At 38.6% G+C, this 24,872-nt stretch overlaps 1 protein-coding gene across 1 annotated transcript in view; it reads right to left on the reverse strand.

The window, feature by feature from the left end:
* dnah2 (dynein, axonemal, heavy chain 2) overlaps nucleotides 1–24,872 on the reverse strand; it is a gene marked incomplete at its 5' end in the record, with an annotated part of 138,582 nt that overhangs the window by 13,875 nt on the left and 99,835 nt on the right. Inside the window, 26 exons of the mRNA XM_079438529.1 lie at nucleotides 272–420; nucleotides 903–1,089; nucleotides 1,266–1,392; nucleotides 8,697–8,896; nucleotides 9,085–9,229; nucleotides 9,382–9,515; nucleotides 9,591–9,739; nucleotides 10,201–10,351; nucleotides 12,081–12,147; nucleotides 12,444–12,592; nucleotides 13,384–13,509; nucleotides 13,621–13,785; nucleotides 13,904–14,020; nucleotides 16,392–16,561; nucleotides 16,852–16,993; nucleotides 17,126–17,242; nucleotides 17,855–18,065; nucleotides 18,219–18,358; nucleotides 19,264–19,396; nucleotides 21,160–21,299; nucleotides 21,398–21,558; nucleotides 22,176–22,343; nucleotides 23,467–23,616; nucleotides 23,706–23,836; nucleotides 23,915–24,000; nucleotides 24,421–24,609. Of these exons, the coding sequence (XP_079294655.1) occupies nucleotides 272–420; nucleotides 903–1,089; nucleotides 1,266–1,392; nucleotides 8,697–8,896; nucleotides 9,085–9,229; nucleotides 9,382–9,515; nucleotides 9,591–9,739; nucleotides 10,201–10,351; nucleotides 12,081–12,147; nucleotides 12,444–12,592; nucleotides 13,384–13,509; nucleotides 13,621–13,785; nucleotides 13,904–14,020; nucleotides 16,392–16,561; nucleotides 16,852–16,993; nucleotides 17,126–17,242; nucleotides 17,855–18,065; nucleotides 18,219–18,358; nucleotides 19,264–19,396; nucleotides 21,160–21,299; nucleotides 21,398–21,558; nucleotides 22,176–22,343; nucleotides 23,467–23,616; nucleotides 23,706–23,836; nucleotides 23,915–24,000; nucleotides 24,421–24,609 (3,804 nt within the window). The remainder of the gene's footprint in view (nucleotides 1–271; nucleotides 421–902; nucleotides 1,090–1,265; nucleotides 1,393–8,696; nucleotides 8,897–9,084; nucleotides 9,230–9,381; nucleotides 9,516–9,590; nucleotides 9,740–10,200; nucleotides 10,352–12,080; nucleotides 12,148–12,443; nucleotides 12,593–13,383; nucleotides 13,510–13,620; nucleotides 13,786–13,903; nucleotides 14,021–16,391; nucleotides 16,562–16,851; nucleotides 16,994–17,125; nucleotides 17,243–17,854; nucleotides 18,066–18,218; nucleotides 18,359–19,263; nucleotides 19,397–21,159; nucleotides 21,300–21,397; nucleotides 21,559–22,175; nucleotides 22,344–23,466; nucleotides 23,617–23,705; nucleotides 23,837–23,914; nucleotides 24,001–24,420; nucleotides 24,610–24,872) is intronic.

The following is a 24,872-nucleotide window of genomic DNA, read 5'->3' on the forward strand; positions in this document are numbered from 1 at the left end:
AGCAGTCTCACATTTAATTTTCTGAGCTCAAAAGCTGAAAATGTCAGCTTCTTATAGAACGGTGTCTTTGACAATCTGAGTACATTTCACCTTAATGTAACAAAACTTTCACATCTCACCCAAGAGCCACTATGATATAAAGAACAAAAAAGTTAATTTCTTTGCTTGTCGATTCATTTTCATACTAAGGTTTAAAGTGAGCAGACATCTTTGTGTGTGTGTGTGTGTGTGTGTGTGTGTGTATGTGTGTGTGTGTGTGTGTGTCACTCACAGCCTTCATATCGAGAATGGGCGGCTCTACGAACTGAGAGCCCAGGTTATTGATGACGAAAGTCGTGACGCAGAGAGAGACGCGATCCTGTCGGAGAGCTCGTACAATCAGCATCCTCTGCAGCTCATTGCAGTTTTTTTGCCATTCTCCTGTGCAGAGCGTGAAAGAGAGGAAAAACAAAACAAAGAGGCAGAGTGTGGCATTCAGGTCAGGAAGGGAGAGAGGGAAGAGAAATGAAGAGGGAAATTAAGAAATAAGGTGATAATGTGTTTCACTTGACTAACTTTTCATTGACTTTTATTGTTTTCATATTGCTCTAATGATATTTTCTATTCCCTAACTAGGATCTCTGAACCATGAATCATTCAAGTACCGGCACCTTCTTTTTTAAAGTACCAGAACTGAATGATATTTGCTTCAGGATAATGGTATATGCATTCTTCTGCCAGTGTGGACAGAACACTATTTTAAATCCATACAACTCTGACATTGGCTCTGATTCCCATTAAGAATCATTAAGGAGCCAGAATCATTCCGATTGTAGGATTCCTAACCTAAACCAAACATTATACCCTAAAATTAGGTTCCCACAATGTACGCAAAACTTGACGCCCCCACACACACACATTACCAGGAAGTGGTGCTTTCTCTGGTTCTGGATTGGTGTACCAGAGGTGCCAGTCTCGAGGGTACTGCTCAAACGAGGCCATGAGTCCATGGAAATTAGTCAGTTTATCCAGTTCAGTTATGTTGTCCCAATTAGTCTCCGACAGCCAGCTAGAGCAGGGGTTATCCATCTGTTTCTCCTTATCCAGAACCTAACACACACACACACACACACACACACACACACACACACAACCACACAACACAGATTGCTTTATGTAACATGAGGACTTTTTTATTTTTAAACAAGTAAAACAATCTTTTTTCCAAAAATCCACTTTCAGAACCAGAACACACACACAAACACACTCCCCCCTTCAGCTCTCACCAGTCCCCCCCGGAGAAAGAAGCTGTACTCATCAATGTTGAGCTTCCTGGACGCCTCCAGGATCTTGGCGCACATGTGGAAACTGAACAGGAGCTTGTGACACTCAAACAGTCCTCGACAGGTGTATCTGCAAACAGATCAAACTCTCTGACATCACTCTGAAAGTCAGCTTAGTATGATTTTAAAAAATCCTTAAAAATGTGAGATGACAACGAGCAAGCACTACATGGTGATTTTATATGTGGTTGTATATGTGTGTGCATCATTTATGAAAAATTTCCCATAAGTAAATAAACTTATTTACATTTGCATGAAGATATAAACATTGTGTTATACTACATAAATGCTATGTACATGCACAACTATTCAAATGTTTGGAGTTTTTTTTTTTTTCAAAGAAATTAATACTTCTAATTAGCAAAGACCCACTGAACTAATCAAAAGTGATTGTGACATTTCAAAATAAATGTGGTTCTGTAAACATTCTAGTTCAAAAAGGATCCTGAAAAAAATGATTACGGTTTCCACTACATATTTTAAGCACAACTGTTTTCAGTTGTGGTAATAAGAAATGGGAATGATTTCTGAAGAATCATGTGACACTGAAGACTGGAGTTCTAGCTGCTTTGCCATCACTGGAATAAATGACAATGACATATTACAATATTTTTTATTATAAACAGTTATTTAAATTATAATATTATTTCATAATATTATTGTTTTTATTGCATTTTTTTATCAAATAAATGCAGCCTACAAAAACATTAAAAAAAAAAATCTTACTGATCCCAAACTTTTGAATTGATAGTGTATATAGTCATGGCCAAAAATATCGGCACTCTTGCAATTCTGTCAGAAAATGCAACACTTCTCTCAGAAAATTGTTCCAATTGCAAATGTTTTGGTATTCACATGCTTATTGTTTTTGTTTGCACTGCAACAACACAAAAAAACAGAGAAGAAAAGTCAAACTTCATAAAATTTCACACAGAACTCAAAAATGGACTGGACAAAATGATTGGCACCTTGCCAAAATTGTAAGAAATAATTGCTTTACAAGCATGTGATGCTCCTGTAATTTGTATTTAGACACATTTATTTATTTATTTTGACATTTATTTATTGAAGAGGAATAACCCCTTGAGATGAACCATCTCGTTTTCGAGGGGGTCCTCAAGTCCAAATACAAAAATTGACATTGACCTTACAGCGGCAGTCAAATATAACAAAAAACACATACACAAATGAAACAGAAATATATTTCCATTATTTACAATAATGGTAAATGCAGAAATATATAATACATAACTCATACAAACAAGACATTCACTCATACAAGACTCTCCAAAGGTTGCACAAACTTCCCTCAACAGAATAAACACATGTAATATGTATGTACCATAACACACATCTAGACACCAGTAAACACATATGCACACAAAGAACGATAGTACAGTAGTGACCACCAATAATGCCAGCACAGAGAGAGAGAAAAAAAAAATAAAAAAAATAAAAAAATAATAATAATTAAAAACAATTACATGTATTCTGAAGATATTGAGCTATGGCATTTTTAAACAATGAAAAGGAAGTCAAAGAGCGAATAGAAATTGGAAGATTGTTCCACTCATACGGTGCTTTATATTGAAATGCATATCTTCCTACTTCTTTATTGATTTGAGGAATAAAAAAATAGATTTGGTTATTGTGACGCAAGTTATAAAATGAGTTAACTGGAATTAGATATTGTTTTAAATAGGAAGGATAGTCCATATAAATACATTTAAAAATAAATTGTAACCAATGAAAACGCCTTCTATGTGGTAGGGTCAGCCAGGACAATTGATGGTACATTTCACAGTGGTGTGTTCTGTAGGGGCAGCGAAGAATAAATCTACATAGGCTATTGTAAACAGTATTGAGAGACTGAAGGCAAGAAACAGTAGTATTTTGGTATATAATGTCGGCATAATCCAAGATTGGCAATAGAAGTTGAGAAACAATTCTTTTTCTCACAGGAAAATTAAAACAATTAATTGATTGGTATAAAATTCTGAGTGAGCAGTTGAGCTTATTAGTTGTATTATGTACATGAGTACTAAAAGAAAAATCAGAATCAAGCCAAAGGCCAAGATACTTGACCTGCCTAGTAGGTTTAATAGGAGTTTGATCAAGAAATTTAATTTTTAGTAAATTTTCAGATGAAGGATTCGGCTTCTTTTGAAAAAGCATTAAATATGATTTTGATTTATTAAGTAGAAGCTTATTAGACAATAGCCACCGCTGGACTGAATCAAAACCCTTTTGTAATGTAGTGCTGATGTCATAAATATTAGGTTTGGAACAATAAATGACCGTGTCATCAGCATAAAGTTGGATATTGCAATCAGTGCAGCTACGTGGTAAATCATTAATAAATATCGAAAAAAGTAAAGGCCTGAGAGAGGAACCTTGAGGAATTCCTCTGTCAATGCCGGTGAAATTAGAAATGCTGCCCCCAAAGGACACACACTGGCGACGATTATGTAAATAAGACCAATTGAACCAAAGCAAAGAAGAGGTAGACAGACCAACAGAATACAATTTGTCTAAGAGTAAATAATGATCAACTAAGTCAAAATCTTTAGTAAGATCTAAAAATAATGCAGCTGTACACATACGATTATCAAAACTCGAAAACACATCATTGGTAAATTTAAGAAGTGCTGTAGTGGTAGAAACATGTTTCTGAATCCAGATTGGTGTTGAGATAAGTTATTGTCAACTAAATAATTCGATAATTGGAAAAAAATTATTTTCTCAAAAAGTTTTACAACACTATTAATGATTGAAATGGGTCTATAGTTATTAATATTTTCAGGATTGCCACCTTTGTGAAGTGGAATAACTTTGGCACATTTCCAGGCTAAAGGAAATTTACAAGAAGAAAACGACAAGTTAAAAAGTGAGGCCAATGGCACTGCTAGTACGTGAGAACCAATTTTAATAAACTTATTCTCGATACCATCTGGACCAGCACCACTAATAGAGGACAGTTCACTTATGGCCCTTTGCACATCAGCTGGGCTGACCTCTATAAATGAAAAGGAACTGCCCAGCTGGAAACAAGGGGCCAGATCAGGTTGATAAGTCTGTACCTGTGGTGCTAGGGAAAAATGCAAACTAAAAGCATTAGCAATGCTAGCTGGATCATCTAACCTTTCATTATTCAGGTTCAAATTAGTTGTAGCCCGCTCTGATTTCCCAAGTACATTATTAACCTGTTTCCAAAATCGTCGTGGGTTTTTAAAATCATTCATTAGACAATTTCTGAAATAATTTGATTTGGAGTTCCTCGTTTGCATAGTGCAAATATGTCTTAAACGTTTATATTCTACCCAGTCAACAATATATTTTGTACGTCGAAATTTGTACCAAGCCCTGTCCCTCTGTTTAAAAAGATTAATAAGGTCTCCATTTACCCACGGCAAATGACTACCTTTAACTTTGATAGTGGAGCCTGTACCAGTTAATCTGTTGCAAATCATTAATAAATTGGTCACTATTGAAGAATTTGGTTTGCCTTATCTTAATAAATTTAGGAGGGAGACGTGGCTTCACAATTTTCCAAATACAATAAATCATGTGGTGATCGCTAAAGCAGTCTGGTAGAACCCCAGATTTAATTATTCGTTCAGGGTGAGAAACTAAGGCCCAATCCAAAAGAGATTTAGAGGTAAGAGTAAGTCTTGTGGGCTCAGTTATAAGTTGAGTCAAGTTTAAGCTATTAATCATATTTCTTTCAGTAAGTGTTGATGAATGAAGCCAATTGATGTTAAAGTCACCCATAAGTATCATTTCCTTATTAGAAACTAAAGAAGATGCAGTAGAAATAATATTTTTAATTGAATCCAATTTGGGAGAATTAGGCGGTCTATAAATATTTCCGATAATTAGTTGCTTGTTTTCGTGAAGAGTGATTTTAATAAACAGTCCTTCAAAATATACAGGAATCTCATTAGGAATCATACATTGAGAATTTAAATTTGATAATACATAAGTGGCTACTCCGCCTCCCCTTGTACCTCTATCCGATCTAAACAGTTTATAGTTGTCAATACTAATATCGGTGTCAGAGATGTTACTGGTAAGACAAGTTTCGGATAATGTAATAATACTTGGATTATTATAGGCCAACCACGCTCGTAGTTGGTCGATTTTGGGGAGTAGACTTCGAATATTCAGGTGCATAATGTAAAGACCTTTACCCAAATTTATCAGAGAGAAAAATAAATTAAAATACAGTGACTAGTGACGAGATCTATGCAAGTACATATTGAAAGATAAAAGAGAGGGTGGGTGAGCACCATGGGAGTCAGCACACACACAAAACCACATACACACAAACACTCTACAAAAACATTAGGAAATAAAAATACGAATCGAAAAAAAAAAAAAAAAAAGAGATCCAAGTCCCAGTCTGCAAATATTATAATCCAAGAAGTGAGTCATCGTGCCAAAAAATAAAATAAAAAATGAAAAATAAAATATAATAAATAAATCAATAAATAGTCGTTGAGGTCATGGGTCAGTATAGCATGGCCCTGCGTCAAGTCGCAAAGCACCACAGTTTACAGAAAATAAAGATTCAAGAATTGAAAACAGAATAGGAGAGTTACAAAATGCAAAGTATAAGGAGAAGTGCAAATCAGGACAGACTGTGGCAAGTAACAGGTGTGGGCAACATAGTAATCACACTTGCAACCAGTTAAAATGGAGAAAAGTTGACAACCTATGTGTTGTGTGCCACACTGAGCATGGAGAAAAAAAAGAAGTGTAAAGAGTTGCCTGTGGATTTGAGAAACATGGACAATCTCAAGGCTACAAGTCCATCTCCAGAGATCTTAATGTTCCTGTGTCCACTGTGTACAATATCATCAAGAGGTTTACAGCCCATGGCACTGTAGCTAACCTCCCTGGACGCGGACAGAAGAGCAAAATTAATGAAAAATTACAACGAAGGATTGTTCGAATGGTGGATAAAGAACCCCGATTAACTTGCAAACAAATTCAAACTGATCTGCAGACACAGGGTACAACAGTGTCAGCTCACACTATCGGTCGCCATCTGAATGAAAAGGAGACCCAGGAGGACACCACTGCTGACACAAAGGCATAAAAAAGCAAGACTGGAGTTTGCTAAAACTTATGTGACAAAACCACAATCCTTCAGGGAGAACGTACTATGGACAGATGAGACAAACGTACAGCTTTTTGGTAAAAGACGTCATGGCACTGTTTACAGAAAAAGAAATGAGGCCTTCAAAGGAAAGAACACAGTCCCTATAGTCAAACATGGTGGAGGTTCAAAGATGTTTTGGGGTTGCTTTGCTGCTTCTGGCACCGGATGCCTCGACTGTGTGAACGGTATCATGAAATCTGATGATTACCAAAGAATTTTGGGGTGCAACATGGCCAGTGTCAGAAAGCTGCGTCTCCACCAGAGGTCATGGGTCTTCCAGCAAGACAATGACCCGAAACACACTTCAAAAAGCACTCAGAATTGGTTACAAACAAAGCGCTGGAGAGTTTTGAGATGGCCAGCAATGAGTCCAGATCTGAATCAGTGTTAATTTCGTCGACGACGACAAAAAATATTTGTCAACGAACCTTTTTTCTGTGACTAAGACTAGACGTTGACGAGCTAAAACTAATATCTGATGATAAAAACTATGACGAAATTTATGCGCGTCTTCATTAACAAGACGAGACGGGACTAAAATGTTATTTGAGGACTACCGGACATTCAAAATACATCCTACAGGCTAAGTTAACTGTCTTGTCTTTCAAAATGTGCGTCTCTGTCATTGGATAAGGTGCGTTTGCATGGCAGCCGCAGTGGACGGATAGGCTACCAAAACGCGAACTAGCGATCTGAAACAATGGCCTCAGCACCTGAAGGGTTAGGGAGTGGGTGACCAGACGTCCCGTTTTTCCCGGGAGTCACAATTCATTGTCGATTAACTTAAAGTCAGTGAAGGTGCGATAGGCGGAAACGCGCTGATAGAAGTGCTCTCTCTCGCACGCGCTCCACTTCTTCAGTTCTCATACAGCGCGCGATCAGTTCTCAGCGCTCAAATACACACACAGCAGTCCAAATGTCTCTCATGTAGAGTATCTCACGGAAATACAGTCCGTTATGGTTTAAGTGAGCTTAAACAGGTGGGTGAAAACTGAATGTATGTCAGTAGGCTATTACATGCATACCTTCCGTCTTAAATGGACAGCATTCCTAATTATCTGTCATAAATGTTAACCAACAAAAGATGTTAAATAAATGTATACTTGTTAAGTAAACCTACTGTATCTGAAAAATGAGTTTAATTTATATCTCTACCAAAAAATTAAAATTTATTCCAGTTTTTCCAAATTCAATCCTTGATTCAAATTTCTCATAAGATTAATTGATTTGGTCTAAAGAGAGAAGAATTAATTACTATTTTTGTTTGAATACTACATATAAAATAGCTACCAAAATAAATGTTGGTAACTGCAGTTTGACTAAAAGTAATGGCTAAAAGTTGACAAAAATGCAATGACTTTTCGTTGACTAAAACTAGACTAAAACTATGAAAGACTCAAATTACTAAAATGTGACTAAGACCATTAAGCATTTTCGTCTCAAGATAAAGACTAAGACTAAATCAAAAATGCCTACCAAAATTAACACTGATCTGAATCCCTTAGAACACCTGCAGAGAAATTTCAAAACAGCAGTTGGGAGAAGGCATCCTTCAAATCTGAATGACCTGGAGCAGTTTGCAAAAGAAGAGTGGTCCAAAATTCCAGTAGAGAGGTATAAGAAACTCATTCATGATTACAGGAAGCGATTGATTTCAGTTATTTTTTCCAAAGGGGGTGCTACCAAATATTAAGTTAAGGGTGCCAATAATTTTGTCCAGTGCATTTTTTGGGTTCTGTGTGGAATTGTATTAGATTTGACTTTTCTTTTCTGTTTTTTGTGGTGTTCCAATGCAAAAATAAAATAAAATAAACATGTGAGTACCAAAACATTTGCAACTGCAACAATTTTCTGAGAGAAGGGTTGAATTTTCGAACAGAATTGCAAGGGTGCCGATATTTTTGGCCATGACTGTATATAGTACATATAATTTTCACACAAATATTAAAATTGCTTTTATATTTTATTTCTTGTTACAATTAAAATAGTTTGAATAAAAAATTTCATGCTTTAAGACACAATGAAACTTGTTCTTAAAATACGTTTTGAAATTAGAAAAAGTACATGTTACAGGCATTTGTAAGTTTTAATAAAAATTTACCTAATAAATTGCAAGTAGAGTGAAAAAAACTCCAAAAACTGCACAGTAACAAAGTAACACCTCTATAAATATATGCATGTGTATGAGTTTGTGAGTTTGTGTTACAGACCTGTAGACGGCATAAGTGTGGTGTCTGTTGAGGTTGTTTATCCTCTCCTCCAGTTTGTGGCTGCGGGGGCTGCTCTCTATACTCAGGGTGAACAGGTTGATGTAGGCGTCCAGGGAGAACTGATACATGGGATCTATACAGCCCAGATCATTCAGTACAAAGAACAGGATGGACGCCCTCTGGGCGCAGGGGCGGTAGGCCTGAACACACACAAACACACACAGAGTGGTGTCTACAACTTTATCTGCCTCTCCTGCTATAAACATCCTCATCTCAGCAGTCTTTTATCTCTCTGCCTTATTCAGAGGCGCAATCTTTAATCCAATCTGGCAACCCTTTCAGCACCCTCTCTCCTTGACCTCCCCCTCACCCTCTCTCTCTCTCTCACCTCTCTGGCGGTATCGATTTGGCTCTCGGTCAGTTCGCTGATCTCCAGTTGTTCTGCGACCTCCGTGGCCGTGACTTTGGAGGTCTGCAGGGTGTTCACCAGCTGAACGTCATCCAGCAGGGAGCCGGACGCCTCATTCAGCAACCTGTACATACACACAAACAAAATGGATGAGTGCAAAATGTGAGACTTGCTAGTATAAATACACTGTTGATTAGAATTACTGATGTGTTAGTGGCACTTGTATGAAGGTGCTAATGCAGAGCTGTGACATGTGTGAGCGTGTGTGCCGCCCACCGCAGGATCTCATCCTCCAGCTCCTGCAGTTTCCTCTTGCCAGAGGCAATGTTGATCACTAGAGAGTCCTTCTGTTCTTCCAGCTCAGGACGCTCCTTCCTCACCACGATCCCCAGCAGCTGGGCCTCCAGACCCTGATGCACACAGAGTTATGTTTCATCCTCAAAGACCTCTGTCATGGGAACAAGTTCATTTACACACACACTGACCTGTTCTTTAACAGCAAAGTTAACGATGGTGGTTTTGGAAGAGATTTCAGGAGTGTAATGTGGATTGGACAGTTTGGTAGTCATGTAGAAACGGAATTCAGGACTGTATTCCACTTCTTTATCTCCCAGTTTTAACAAGAAACGCCCACCTGCAGAACACACACAAGAGATATGCAATATTTCCACAGACCATTCCTTGTGGAATTCGAACCTACAACCTTGCCAGGCCATATCTTTAATCACCGTGCCAAGTTTTACTTGCCCTGGTGACAGTTTCTCTGACCCTGAGACATTTTTTCTTATGCTATTTTTAAGTATTAGACACTATTAGCTATTTTAGCTATTTTACATTATTACTAAATTTATTACAGTTTGCATGATGTAAAGATAATTTTATAGAAAATAAACTTTCAAATATAACCTTTAATTAGCATTATACCAGTAAATTACACTGCTATAACACCAAAAAATGCTTTTAACAGACACATATTCATATATACACAACCAGAACCCATTACATCCTGCATATTCAGTCATCCTGATTATTAAGCGATGTTATCAGTCAATGGTGAGTCATGTGTGTGCTTGTGTGTGTATAGAGGGCACTGACCAACTCTTGTAAGGGACTTGTTGAGAATGGGGGCTAGTGAAGGATCTAGTTCCTCTTGGACGTTCTGTAAAAGAACTGGGGAACCAAACTGCACCGCATTCTCCAGGATCCGCAAAAAATCGGGCATCTGCAGGTCTATTACCTTCAAGCCCTGAGAGAGAGAGACAACATGAGACTAGAAGAGAATGTGAAGGACACACAGACGACGAGATAATGAAGAAGAAAAAAGTAAAGGTAGCAGAGAGGATAAATATGATTCAAACGTGATAAATGGACATCGAAGAAAGAAAATGGGATGTGAAAGAGACGAAGAGCTGGAGGAGGCAGAAAAGAGGATTCGGCTCTGTCATTTTGTTATTGTTCGTAAATGTCAACGTTTAACTGTAGCGTGTGAACGGCACTCGCCGCTCCAGACACTCACCACTACAGATGAGAAAAGACCTGCGAAGAGGAGGAAAAGGTCACAGACAGAGAGAAGAAGAACAGAGGCTGAAGCTGAACAGCAAATTATTATTATTAGATGAAACGAAAGTGTGTGTCCTCCTGTGTCTCATTCTGGACATACCTGACAGCTTATCCACCCATCCATCCATCCTTCTGTTTGTGTCTGTCTGTCTGTCTGTCTATCTATCTATCTATCGTTCATTCAGCAAGCAAAACCCGCCCCAATACGCAAGATATCTGCCATTTTTGCAACAGTCTGCGAACCATGAGCACATTGACTGTGTAACTACAACAGCAAGTTATACGCTTGAATATCTTTGAATATTCATTGATTATTATGGTGAATGACGTCAAGTTGACCGTTTCAAGATGGCGGACGCATCAACGTATCCGGAGCGGTTGAATAGGGCATCTATACATATCTATGGTGTAGACAGCAGCTGGTGAGAGAAAAGTAAGAAATGTCTAAAGACGGAAACCGTGTGAACTGGAGTGATGAGGAGGTTTGTCTTTGTTTTCTTGCCTTTGTGTGTCTCATGAGGCTTAAAACGGCTAAAGACCTACGCAATATTTTTTTTAATAACTGGCGAGACGTGGGAAAAGCCGTGTAAACAGGTTGCCTACTGTTCGTCCAATCAGTGACAGTGACACAGCAAATAAGAACATTAACCTGAGGTTTAGTACAGTGTGAAACTTCTGTTAATGAATACCCAGGATTAACAGTTAACCCCAGGTATAGTATGAGCAGTGTGAAAAGTGATTACAGATAACCCAGGATTCCATTTATCCGGGGTTTAGGATGACCCGGGGTTAACAATTTCAAGAGTGAAAAGTGTCTGTCTGTCTGTCTGTCTGTCTGTCTGTCTGTCTGGCTATCTATCTATCTATCTATCTATCTATCTATCTATCTATCTATCTATCTATCTATCTATCTATCTATCTATCTATCTATCTATCTATCTATCTATCTATCATCCATCACCATCTCTGCCCCAGCACAGAGATACAGAGAGCGAGTGTATTTATGTGCATCTGTGTTCAGAGGGAGTGATAAATGGAAGGTGTATCCTGCTGAAGGAGAGCAGGTGAGGAGATGCGGCCTCACAGGGGACGCAGTTTCCAACTCACAGGAGAATAGAGTTTGGAGTTCTTGGATTCTAATTAAGGGCTCTGAAAATGGCTCGTCTGTGGGTTAGACGGTGAGTCATGTGATGAGGCATCGTGACTCTGAACAGGTAATGTTGGCACTGAATGTGGGTTTTTCTCCATGGAGAAGTAGATCTAACACTGTCTAATGATCACGGCAGTCTCAGTTTCCATTGTCTGTATTTGTTACCAAGACATTTACAGCAAAATAATGTAGTCTGAGTTCAGTACAAGCATTCTATGAACTCATTTATATAAGATGTGTGTGTGTGTGTGTTTGTAATATTCACCCGTTTGGACTCCATGTTCTTAATCCACTTTAGCGCTTGTCCTTGAGGGTCCACCATTAGTGGCCATCTGTGAGGAAGGACAGGGAGAGAGAAACATTAGCTATCACTATAAATGCATGTCACATTATCCATAAATAGGCTATTTCCTAATAATCCATAATCTCAAAATGCCATTAATCTGTTTGGTGTGTGTATGTGTGAGGGAGGAAATTAGCATTAGCTATAAATGAACAATCAAAGAAAACTGAGCTTACTATTATCTTTAGCTAATTATTCTACAATAACTATTCATTACTGCTCATTATTTATGAGATATCATCATTATTCTAATTAGCGTTAAGGGATTGGCTCTCTGGGCCTGACCGATTGCCACGGGTGACGATGACTCCGTTCTCAGTGGAGAAGGCATCAGATGGAAGGCCTTGGATATTCCATTCGCGCACTGCCGTGGGTTTAGACAGGAACATTGCAAAGCTGAACCCCGGAGAACACGGCACCCCCAATTCTCTCACCTAGAGATGAAAAGGGTAGCGGAGGATTCGGGCAAGGACATTTGAACGAGAGGAAAGAGAAATGAAGTGTTAGAGCTGTCACCTGCATAATGTCATAATATTCTAACCTGTGAAGTGTGCAATACTATGCAATACCAAACCAGTTTACAGTGCAAAACTATAAATTAAGTTACAGCAAGTGCTCTAGATCAGTGGTTTTCAAACTTTTTTTTAGAGTGACCCTATTTTTTTTTCTTATAAATTGATGCCTATCTATCTATCTATCTATCTATCTATCTATCTATCTATCTATCTATCTATCTATCTATCTATCTATCTATCTATCTATCTATCTATCTATCTATCTATCTATCTATCTGTATCAATACAATTAATTAGCTAAGTTTATAGTAAGTTTATGCTGGGTGCTAAAGATGAGCTAAGGCAAGACAGACAGACAAAGAAAATGACAGCCAAAACAACAGACAGAGTAACATAAAAAACAATAGTCACAGAAAGACAGGCAGACAAACAGATTGACACCTACAACAATGGAATGACAGAATGATAGAAATAATGGCAGACAGGCAAATAGACAGAAAGACAATGACGGACGGACAGATGGATGGACAGACAGAGACAGACAGACAGATAGATAGACAGATAGAATGATAGAAAGAAAAACGAAACAATGAAATGATACAATGAAAGAGAGACGGACAGATAAGAAAGAAAAAAAGACCATCAAAAAAATTTAATAAAAATAAAAATAATAAAATGATAGACAGAATAACCGACAGGTAGACAGATACCTGTTTCATCCAGATATTTGTGACCAGCTCATCTCTGTAGTTGGACAGGAAAGGGCCCATGTAGGACAGGAAAGCAGCAGCCAGCAGGCAGTCTCCCACCAGACAGGACATGTTCTTCTCCAGACCCTAAGCCATCACACACACTCACAATCACATCAGAGACCCATGGCTGCATTTTCACAGCCACATATAAAACATCAAGGTGACTGGAGAGTGACTATGTGTGTTTGTGCATACAGCCACTGTCTCCTCCCAGCGAACTCTCTCTCCTGCCAGTCCAGACACCAGCTTGCCGGCCCGGTCCAGTTTGAGCTCCATGTCCTCGGATTTCCTCCGTAGCTCCTCTTTCTGGGCCAGCTTTTCATCATATTGCCGTTTCAGTTGATCCAGTTTCTCTCCTACCTATAGACACACATACACAATCATGTTTTTAGCACTATATAACTCGAATAGCATTAACATAAAGTCATGCCCACATGCATGCACAAATATAGTGCAGGACAGACTGACACATGCTGACCTCTCTGAGTTTGCCCTGGGCCTCAGCCAGTGAGGCCTGTTTCTCAGCCAGCTGAGTCATTGCTCCATGCAGCCTGGCTCTCTTTGGCTCAACCACCCTGTAGATACGGCCGTACACCTGATATTTACACACACAAAGGTATGAGAACATAAAAAAAAGTTTCAGTATCAAGGCCCCTTTATAGCAAGAATGATAACTTTAACAATATCTAAAAAACTTTTCTTAAACTCTAAAGGCGCAGTCAGATTACATTTTGCAGGCAGTTTCCATTTTCAAAAGTGTAGCAGGAAGTATAACTCAAACAACAGTCACTTTAAAAAACAAGGCAAACAGGGCAAATTTGCATGACCAACTTGAAAATATGTGGGGAACTTTTTCACTCTTACACAAAACTCTTTTTCGCACATTTCTACTGAAATGACAAAAATTCGCCAAGAAACAGTAGATTTGAATGCACCTTAGAAGAACCCACTATTTCAGGAAAGATATAGGAATTTATGTAGGAACGATTGTTTTTCCAGCTAAAGAACAATACAAATATTGAAAAACAATACAAATCTGAATAAAACAGAAATTGTGATTGTCTTATTGTCTTTCCTTCCCTATTGTGACATATCTAAGAGAAACAGCTTTTTGAATGAAAAAAAAATACATGGTGGAACTTCATTTTGTCTGTTCGGAATTAATTGGATGGTTGTTGTTTTCTAATTAATGCGATCTCATGTAAGTGGCAGGTGACAGGAATTTATTGGCCAGTCTTTGCGCCAATGCACACGTTATCAGAGACAAGACATTGTTGTGAGGGGGTGGAGAAGTTAATGTGCATGGATAAATAATTTATAATAAAAAATAAAAGTTATACAATAAGAATTGTCATTTTGGATTTCATGGTGTCTTTAAAGTACTTTGAATAAACTTTGAATGTTTTTGGCGTGAACTTGCCTTAGAATATTATATATACATATATATATACACAGTGGTGTGAAAAAGTGTTGGCCCCCTTCCTGATTTTTACATTTTTTGCATGTTTGTCACACTTTAATGTTTCAGATCATCAAACAAATTTAAATATTAATCAAAGATAACACAAGTAAACACAACATGCAGTTTTTAAATGAAGGGTTTTTTTATGAAGGGAAAACAAAATCCAAACCCACATGGCCCTGTGTTAAAACATAACTGTGGTTTATCACACCTGAGTTCAGTTTCTCTAGCCACACCCAGGCCTGATTACTGCCACACCTGTTCGCAATCAAGAAATCACTTAAATAGGACCTGCCTGACAAAGTAAAGTAGACCAAAAGATCCTCAAAAGCTACACATCATGTTGAGATCCAAAGAAATTCAGGAACAAATGAGAACGAAAGTAATTGAGATCTATCAGTCTGGAAAAGGTTATAAAGCCATTTCTAAAGCTTTGGGACTCCAGCAAACCACAATGAGAGCCATTATCCACAAATGGCAAAAACATGGAACAGTGGTGAACCTTCCCAGGAGTGGCCGGCCGACCAAAATTACCCCAAGAGTGCAGCGATGACTCATCCAAGAGGTCACAAAAGACCCCACAACAACATCTAAAGAACTGCAGGCCTCACTTGCCTCAGTTAAGGTCAGTGTTCATGACTCCACCATAAGAAAGAGACTGGGCAAAAATGGCCTGCATGGGAAAACCACTGCTGAGCAAAAAGAACATAAAGGCTCGTCTCAGTTTTGCCAGAAAACATCTTGATGATCCCCAAGACTTTTGGGAAAATACTCTGTGGACTGACGAGACAAAAGTTTAACTTTTTGGAAGGTGTGTGTCCCATTACATCTGGCGTAAAAGTAACGCAGCATTTCAGAAAAAGAATATCATACCAACAGTCAAATATGGTGATGGTAATGTGATGGTCTGGGGCTGTTTTCCAAAACACACCAGCAAATCCACCTCTGAATGGCTGAAGAAAAACAAAATTAAGACTTTGGAGTGGCCTAGTCAAAGTCCTGACCTGAATCCTATTGAGATGCTGTGGCATGACCTTAAAAAGGCGGTTCATGCTTGAAAACCCTCCAATGTGGCTGAATTACAACAATTCTGCCAAGATGAGTGGGCCAAAATTCCTCCACAGCGCTGTAACAGACTCATTGCAAGTTATCGCAAACGCTTGATTGCAGTCGTTGCTGCTAAGGGTGGCCCAACCAGTTATTAGGTTTAAGGGGCAAGCACTTTTTCACACAGGGCCATGTGGGTTTGGATTTTGTTTTCCTTTCATAATAAAAAAACTTCAGAAAAAAAAACTGCATATTGTTTACTTGTTATCTTTGATTAATATTTAAATTTGTTTGATGATCTGAAACATTAAAGTGTGACAAACATGCAAAAAAATCAGGAAGGGGGCGAACACTTTTTCACACCATTGTGTGTATATATATATATATCTTTAATAACAAGGGCAGCATAACACCATTCTGGTGTCATAACAGTTGTAATTGATCATGATTGCTGTACCTCCATGGCCCTGACCCACATGCAGAGGGACTTTGCAGCGAGCGAGACCCGTCCGATGATCTCAGGCTGGAAGTCGGGCTGCGTGCAGTACTGTCCAATGGTCTTCAGCACGCGGTCGGAGATGTTGTTTTTATCAAAATTCACCAACTGCTTAATGAAGTTGCCCTCTCCTAAAACAAATGGCTTGAATTCAGCCTCAGGCAAGCACATATTTCATTTTTTTCTGCAATCTGTTCTGTGGTTATGTGCTTTCTACCGCATTATGCTGAACTTTTTAAATATATCCTGCCATGTTAATGAATCACCACCCAACCCTCTCCTTTCTCTGTTTGGCTCATGTGATTTTGGTTATACAGTAGTCTGGTATGGATTTCATGCCTGAGCCAGTGCCTAAATCCATGTGTGACATCAGTGTGATGGAGTGATTTAATAAAGATCTGGAAGTTTCTCTTTCCCGTACCCAGTTGTCTCTTGGCCTCCGCCCAAGTTGGATCACATCCTCTGAGGATCATAACTGCCTGCATGACGGTTTCCACAAGAGCTGGAGGTCTGCCATAAGACTTGATCTCCGTCATATCTTTCTTATTCAGAGACTCCAGAGCCTGAAGACAGTCCAACAAGATTACCACAGTTTTTTCATGTGCTGATGAAAACATTATGTATCACATATTCAGTTGGCGCTGTAGCTGTATGATGTCGTATTGAAAGTAATAGTCGCATGAATGCAGAATGACCTTCATGGCTTCCTCTAGAGCAGGAAGTGCTTCATCTAGGTCTCTCTGAGCGTTCTCAGCCATGGCTTTACACTTGATTTCTTCTGCTTCTATTTTCTCACTGTGAGCACCCACCGCCTACACAAAGACACACATTAAGAAACACAACAATCTTAGAAGGTTATAAATATTCCAAGAATGCACACTACCTAACACATACAAAGAAAAACAACAACACACAAATACACACAGACACAGATCATTTTACCAAACACAAACATCAGTATGCAATAACAAAAAAAGAGGACTGCTGAGCAGTATGACGATATACACCATCTGATGGCAGAAATGTGCCAACCAGTACCATTTATAAAGCAGTATATTTAAACATATTTATGATGTACAATAAATAGAAAGCACTATAAATATATACATTCTATTATATATTACTGTATAATACATTACAAGTCTTTTGTGTTTAACTCTAATGTTACAAAGTTAAACTGTTTGAAAATCTTACTTAAAAAAAAAGATTAAGTCCCTTTTACTATGAAATCCCCTATTAATATATGATTGTGTAATATTTAAAACATTTCAAGGTTGATTTTCCATGAAAATTTCTATATCACAATGTATAATGTTTAATGTCACCGTGTCAAGTTGTAATTATTCATACCATAATGTAAGAGTTTGGTCATACCTTTTAGCCCTAATAAAGAGCTTCAACATTAGACAGACCGACACACGCACCTTCTGCTGTTCATCTGCCTCTCTCTTCTGCTGCACAATGACAACCAGATATTCCTCACACTGTTTCTGGAACTCAGCCACTTTCTTCTTGGCCTCTTCCAACTCTACAGACATGGCCTCCACCTTACTGCGTGTGTCGTCGATCTTAAACAAGCCATTTCTCAACTTAGACACTTGCTCTCCGAGCTCATCACGCTTCTCAGACAACAACCTGAGAGAAAAGAGAGTTTCAGAAACAATACTTTGTTTTATTCAGTTACTATTAACAGACAACAGTAAAATGGAAACAGGAAACTACCACGTCTTTATGGCAGCAAAAAAAAAAACGAACAACAGGAAAGATAAAAGTGTGTTTGATTCCTACTTCTTGTATCCAGAAACCAGCTCCAGGTAGTTGGTGGGTGTGACGTAATTGTGTCTCTTCAGTTCTACTTTCATCCTGTGAGAGAACTGGGCCACAGACTGGTGCATGGTCACAAAGATACTGGCAACATTAGTCTGGATCTGTGAAGCCACCAGAGAAATTACAAGACGTGGAAGCCTCCGTTTTAAACAAACCTTGCACAAGGTCACAACAGAAGCATGATAAACCCAAAATAATCCTAAAACAGACTAAAACAAAACTATGACATCTCTCTCAAAGGAAACAAAAGATCCACACAGAGATGAAGGATGAGAGAGTCAAAGACTCCTGATGAATCTCGACACTTGAAATTCAATTGAACTATGATTCAATAACAGCTACTAAGAGATGAAGTACCTCAAAAAGACTCCAAATTAAAGCCCAGGGGTGAGTGTCACTGATTTTATTGGATTTGCAGAGTGTATGAAAGGAATACTCTAAGCATCAAATGCATCAAGTGCACTCAGTAATTTGTCCCTCTTTAAAAAAGTTTTACGATATCGCTCAATAATGTGGGTCGGTAAGATTTTTAAAATGTTTTTTAAAGAAGTACCTTATGCTAACCAAAGCTGCATTTATTTGATTAAACATATAGTAAAGACAGAAATATTATTACAATTTAAAAAACTGTTTTCTATTTGAATATATTTTAAAATGTATTTTATGCCTGTAATGGAAACGCTGAATTTTCACCATTACTCCAATCCTCAGTGTCACATGATTCTTCAGAAATCATTCTAATATGCTGATTTGGTTCTCAAGAAACATTTCTTATTAAGTTGAAAACAGCTGTACTGCTGAATGTTTTGTGGAAAACTAAAATAATGCAGTCTGACAATGATTTGCACATTTCAACAATGGTCTTGTTAAGAAAAAAATTGCACTAAAAGCTACATTCACACCACTACAAGTATACACTACAATATACCTTTGTGGATTTGTGTGTAATACATTGACAGTATTTGTAAAACAATCATTGGATCATCTTTCTGTTGATGTGTCTCACCCCATCCTCGCTCCCTAAAGAGAGTCCATCCAAAAATCTTTCAGCCACTTCCAACAGAGCGTCACGTGGCCATTCAGAGAACCAGTCTATCGTCGTGCAGTTCACAAGTGCTGGGTACTGTCGAATATGGTTCCTTAAAAAATACACACACAAGCAAACATACCTATAAACCCTCTATTATGTAGACAGTTCAAGATGGTTTGCATTGATTTGTCACAAACACTAATATCACCTACCGGTCCAATCATGCTTATTAAAGTCAGACCACTGCCAGACCAATCAGAGTGAGTGCATAGATGATTCGGGCTGTCATATTTAATGAGTCAGGGCCCTATGTGTCACATTACGCGCAACCGCCTACTTCATGTGACGGCAGATGCAAACGAGTGATTAACGAGAACATTTCCCATGCATGGTTCTATAGTGCTGCAAGTGTGACAGGCATAATTACAAAGCAAGAATGTTTTTGCCAGCCGGTGTCTGGGGGCCATTGAACAATGTACTGCGTCTACTTATCACCGTCTCTCATTTAACCTAATATTTACCTGTATTATTGGTCTTCCTTGTTATTTTCATTGTCATATTTTATCATTATTGATTTGGCACACTATAACTATGGACTGCAGCTAAGCAGCTACTGCTTTGGCAATACAAATGCACTGTTGTTCGTCATGCCAATAAAGCCCCTGCAGCTGAAATTGACTGAGACACAGCAAGCTAAAGATGGAAAAGTAAACCGAAAGAGAGAAAGGCGAAGCCAAATTTACTACATCGTTTATGAAGACACTTGTGAGTTTACGACGAAACACGTTAAAGAGATTGTAGATGGAGGACAAAGCTTTGTCTTCCTGCTGTGTATGCAATGACAGTGGCAGAGAGGTTTACTCCCATCGTTTCCTCTAATTTCACACAGTTGTATCTCGCATCCACTTTGAACTCGCACACTGAGTCATCGGTTGATTCATAAGCAGCTATACTGTGCGAGGGTCTGTTTGGTTAAACTGTATATTGCCGTTCACTGTGAATCAAGCCTACAGAGAGAGATCTTAAGCCATAAGAAGCCACAGGATGGATCTCAATGTTAGCATGGTAATCAAGGCTGACTCACCATTTGAGCACATTAGATTATAAGCAGTAGGCATGCATGTGTGCTGTATTACAGTCAGCTATTGAATCCACGAGACTGAATGCTGAAGTGGTGGCGGGTTACAATCATGTGATATCCATAGTATGTACAGTAACTAGCATAGTATGTCTTTGCCTGCCACACTATGAAGGACACTGATTGTGTTTTCTCATGGTCTTTATGTACACTCCTTTATGTTCATTATTAATACTAATTGCCACATTGCTCAGTACAAATTCTTAAATTAATCTTTATTGATATTTTTAAATGTATTATTTGTTACATTTATGCTTAGTTTTACACATTTCATTTATTTTAATAATTAGGCATGTCCTCAGCTGCTGTTTTTCTTACTGTTAATATTATGCATTATTATTACTATTATTGCAATCATATTGAATATCATACTGAACAACAGTAGCTGATCACACACCTAATAAATAAAATTGTTAAATTAATTCAGTATGACTACACATTATTATTAACAATAATAATTGTATTATTATTTAAATTATAAAATGGAATCAATAAAGAAATTAATTACTATTGAAATAATACAGCTGTACTGTAAAATAAAATAGTAGAATTTATTAAACTGTAATAACAATAATTGTATTATTTAAATTATAAACATTATATCAATAAAGCTAAAAATGTCATATTCATTTTTCATTCTACTTGCACTGTTGTTTGCTACATTTCTTATTGTATGAAACTTTGCTGCAATGTTTTTTGTCATGCAAATAAAACCCGCTAAAATAAAATTGCACCTGAATGGATCTCCTACAGGGCTCATGCACAGCACAATGTGCAGGTTGTTTCTGACGCGCTCTATCAGGTAGTTAAACATGGCGTCTGATGTCTCCAGGATATTGTCCTTCCTGGCTGAGTCTGACAGAGCATTGTGAATCTACACAAACAAAACATGTTAACAATCTGCTCTCATTGTCACTTAGAAAACTAACCCTAACAGTCACACGCATTAAAAATGTATACAAACACACACACCTCATCGAGCTCGTCTGCTTTATAGAGATTGGGCACCTCCCCTGAGCTCAGAATGTTGTTAATGTCTTCAAGAAAGGACTCGTCCACGATCTGTGTGTCATTAAACAGGAACACAGTGGGCTTGTTTTCCACTCCTGTCAGCCGATAGAGCTTTTTAATATCTGTATGAGGAGAAGAAATATGCCAAATATTCCATTGAGGCCACATTAAACTGTGTTGTGAAGGCTACAATGTGCATAACATAATAGATCCTTTGGTCCTGAGTGCTAGGGCAAGAGGCGTTATTCCTCAGCGTTTGGAAACATTTACTACAACATGCCACAGGACAAAATATCAAAGCCTTTGGTATATATCAAAAGAGCTTTATATTCGAGATCTAAAATTGAAAATATAACTCAGCCAACTGCCTAACATTAGTTGGTCTTGAAATACAATTTAACATGCCTGAATGTTAATATAACCCTTTAATAAACTACTGGCAAAATGGCTTTAGATGCTGGTTTGCTGGCGTCTCAACCAGGCTACTTAATTAACTTTTCCTTGGTCAAGTAGCTGGACTGAGAGAAAACATTCATTACAAAGTATAACACATTATATGAAGTAGCTCATGAGATGTTTTAAGAGGCTTCTTTTCTGTTGTTGGTGCTAGCAATGCCAATGTCACGGTTCGACTCCCAGGAATGACACATGATGATAATATGTACACCTTCAAAGTACTGTGAGTCGCTCTGGACAAAATCCACTGCTACATGAATAAATGTAAGTGTGTAGAACTCACCCTCTCTGAACTCTTGTTTACGGTACTGTTTGGTGACCTCCACCTGGAAGACCGTAAACTTACAGATGTAGGCGGCGAGTCTGGTTAAACTCTGCCTGCCTGAGCCACCGATACCGACTAGCAACATGTTCCCCCGGAGCTGACTGATCACACGCACCAAACGCGTTACTGAAGGGGCAGAAAGAGGGTACTGTTTCCATCATAAGAATCATAAGAGTTTATTTACTTGCATGAATCATGTGTGTCATTTGGTCAATGCAACATTTACAAACACAAAGTATAACACATTAAAATGTCAATGCATACAAACACACAGGCACACATCATTGCTGCAGGAGGCCAAACAAACAACCGATCACAAAGGAAACTAATTGGCACAAAACCATAATTAGTTATGAACACATAGGCATATAAACAAACACGTTATGCTTGCTAATTTCGTAATCAATCAGCTATGCGCAGTGGCATGTCATTGAACTGAGTGTTTGTGACGTGCGAGGCACATTTACCGAGCTGAATGTGAGACTTCTTTAATGTCACAGTGCGGCGTGTGCGTGACAGGATGCATATAAAGCATTCTTATATGCGCCTTTGACAGTAAATGCCTGCATGCGGGTGAGTGACATATAGGCTGGGGAACCGGCCGCCTAATTATTCTCCCTGCTGAGGGGTTTGTAATGCGATTGCATTCTTCTTTGTGGGAATGAGAAGGGTAATTATTCATGCTCGTGGGCGATCTGAGGGCTGAAGTGAGTGTGATTTTGAAGAAAGTTATATTTGTCCGAGCACTGAATGAGAACTGAGGAGACTGGTCACTGAATTATGGGACTCGAGAGTGCACGCTGAATCATGGGTATTGCGATATGGATGTAAGCAAATGATGAGAGCTGTAATGAACTGTACCGATGGCTCTAAACAAACAGAACTGGTGGAATTTGTTTTTTATATGATGCCATAATTCAATGGCGCCTGAGTATATGTATGTGTATATTACACATTGTCATCTGTATAAGTCTGTACGTATGTATGGTAATGTCTATATGTAAATTGTTTCTGCACTGTCTGGAGCACGCTCTCAAGAATTTCACTCACGAAGGCACATGTGCTGTGGTGATGTGACAATAAAAGTGATTTGATTTGATTTGTTATAGTCACCCAGAAGCAACTTCGCTCAAATGCACAATGGTGATAGTTCATAGAGTTCCCATTGTAGGCTCACACTTGCAACCTTTTGGCCTAGATCTTTAACCACTATGCTAAACTACTCCAATCTCTCTGACGGTGCTCTTACCGTGTTCTATAGCATCTCTAAAGAGCACCAGGCTCATGGGCACCACACCAGGCGTGAGGTTATAATCCTCTTGCTCGTTCTCCATATGAACCTTAAGAGCTTTAAAATCCAACAGATCCTCATACACATGTGGCTCCCTCAGGAAGTCACCTAAAATAAAAACACACATACAAACTGTAATTAGGGCTAGGAGTGACCAGTGAAACACAAATTAACAGTGTGTGTGTATGTGTGTGTACCAAATAGAGGAGGCTGTTTGTTGGGGCAAATTGTGTGGTAGGGGACATCGAAATAAGAAGCCAGTTTTTCTGACAGAAGTCCCACAAAAGTCTCCATGTCTGCATGATCCACCAGTCGATCAGAGAAGACCCTGAAACATACACAAAACTTTATTGGTTTCTCCCTCTAACACGAGTATCTGTATGTGGAGGTTTGTGCCTGTTTGTACCTGAAGCACTCATGAATCCAGAGGCGGGTGATGCTCTGTTTGGTGTCGTGAAAATCTTTGTGTGCTCGCAATAAACCCTGGAACACCTGCATTGGAGGACATATTAAACATGGACAAAGCCTTCAGTCTAATTTCTTGTTAGGCATAAACAATTTATTATTTTTTTGTCTGATCAAGCTCAAAAGAAATACACTAAGTGTCCTTGCAGTCTCAGATGCTTTCAAAGCGTGTTCTGAAAAGGTGTTGTTTTGTACGACCATGTACGTGTCTCTAATTAAAAGTGAGAGACAATCTTTTTCAGTCAGTCACTCTTTTCCTCAAACACATCTGAATCTTAGGCATGTGGTCTTGAAGTGGCAAAGTGGACTGATATGTTTTGTCTCATCTTTCTGGAATCAATCGTTCTGAATCGAAGTGATATTACGCTCAGATTGGGTGTACCTAAACCACAATTTGCTCCTTTTCCAGATGAGGGACAATCACACATGACGCATGATGTTAAGTACCTTGGAGATGTCTCTGAGGTTGAAGAGATAATGTATTTTTGCGGGCGTGGGTAAGAAGCGGGCGGTGATGGCATGGTAGAGCTCCAGGGTGGCCTGAGTCAGAACCCCCCCGATGGGCTTCACCTCCTCCTCAAACTCCTGCAGCTTCTGACTGATCATGGTGCCATAGATACGCTTTATCTGAGACTCCTGGAGAGAATAGAAGAGGAGAGGGAATTACAGGGGCGGATAAAACAGAAGATAAGTAGAGCAGATAAGACAAAAGAGGAAAAGTGATTAGTGAATTTGATGCACAGAAACATCATATTAAACCACCATCTGAGAAAAGAGAGTGCTTTGCATATGAGATTTAGACATTATTGCATATATCACTGAAGCAGGTTCAAATGGGTGGTGAGCAAGATTTTCAGAAACGGACTCAAATTTTAGTCTGTTCTTTGCACACAGCTATC

Source organism: Barbus barbus (assembly GCF_936440315.1).
Source record: "Barbus barbus genome assembly, chromosome: 2".
Classification (NCBI taxonomy): Eukaryota; Metazoa; Chordata; class Actinopteri; order Cypriniformes; family Cyprinidae; genus Barbus; species Barbus barbus.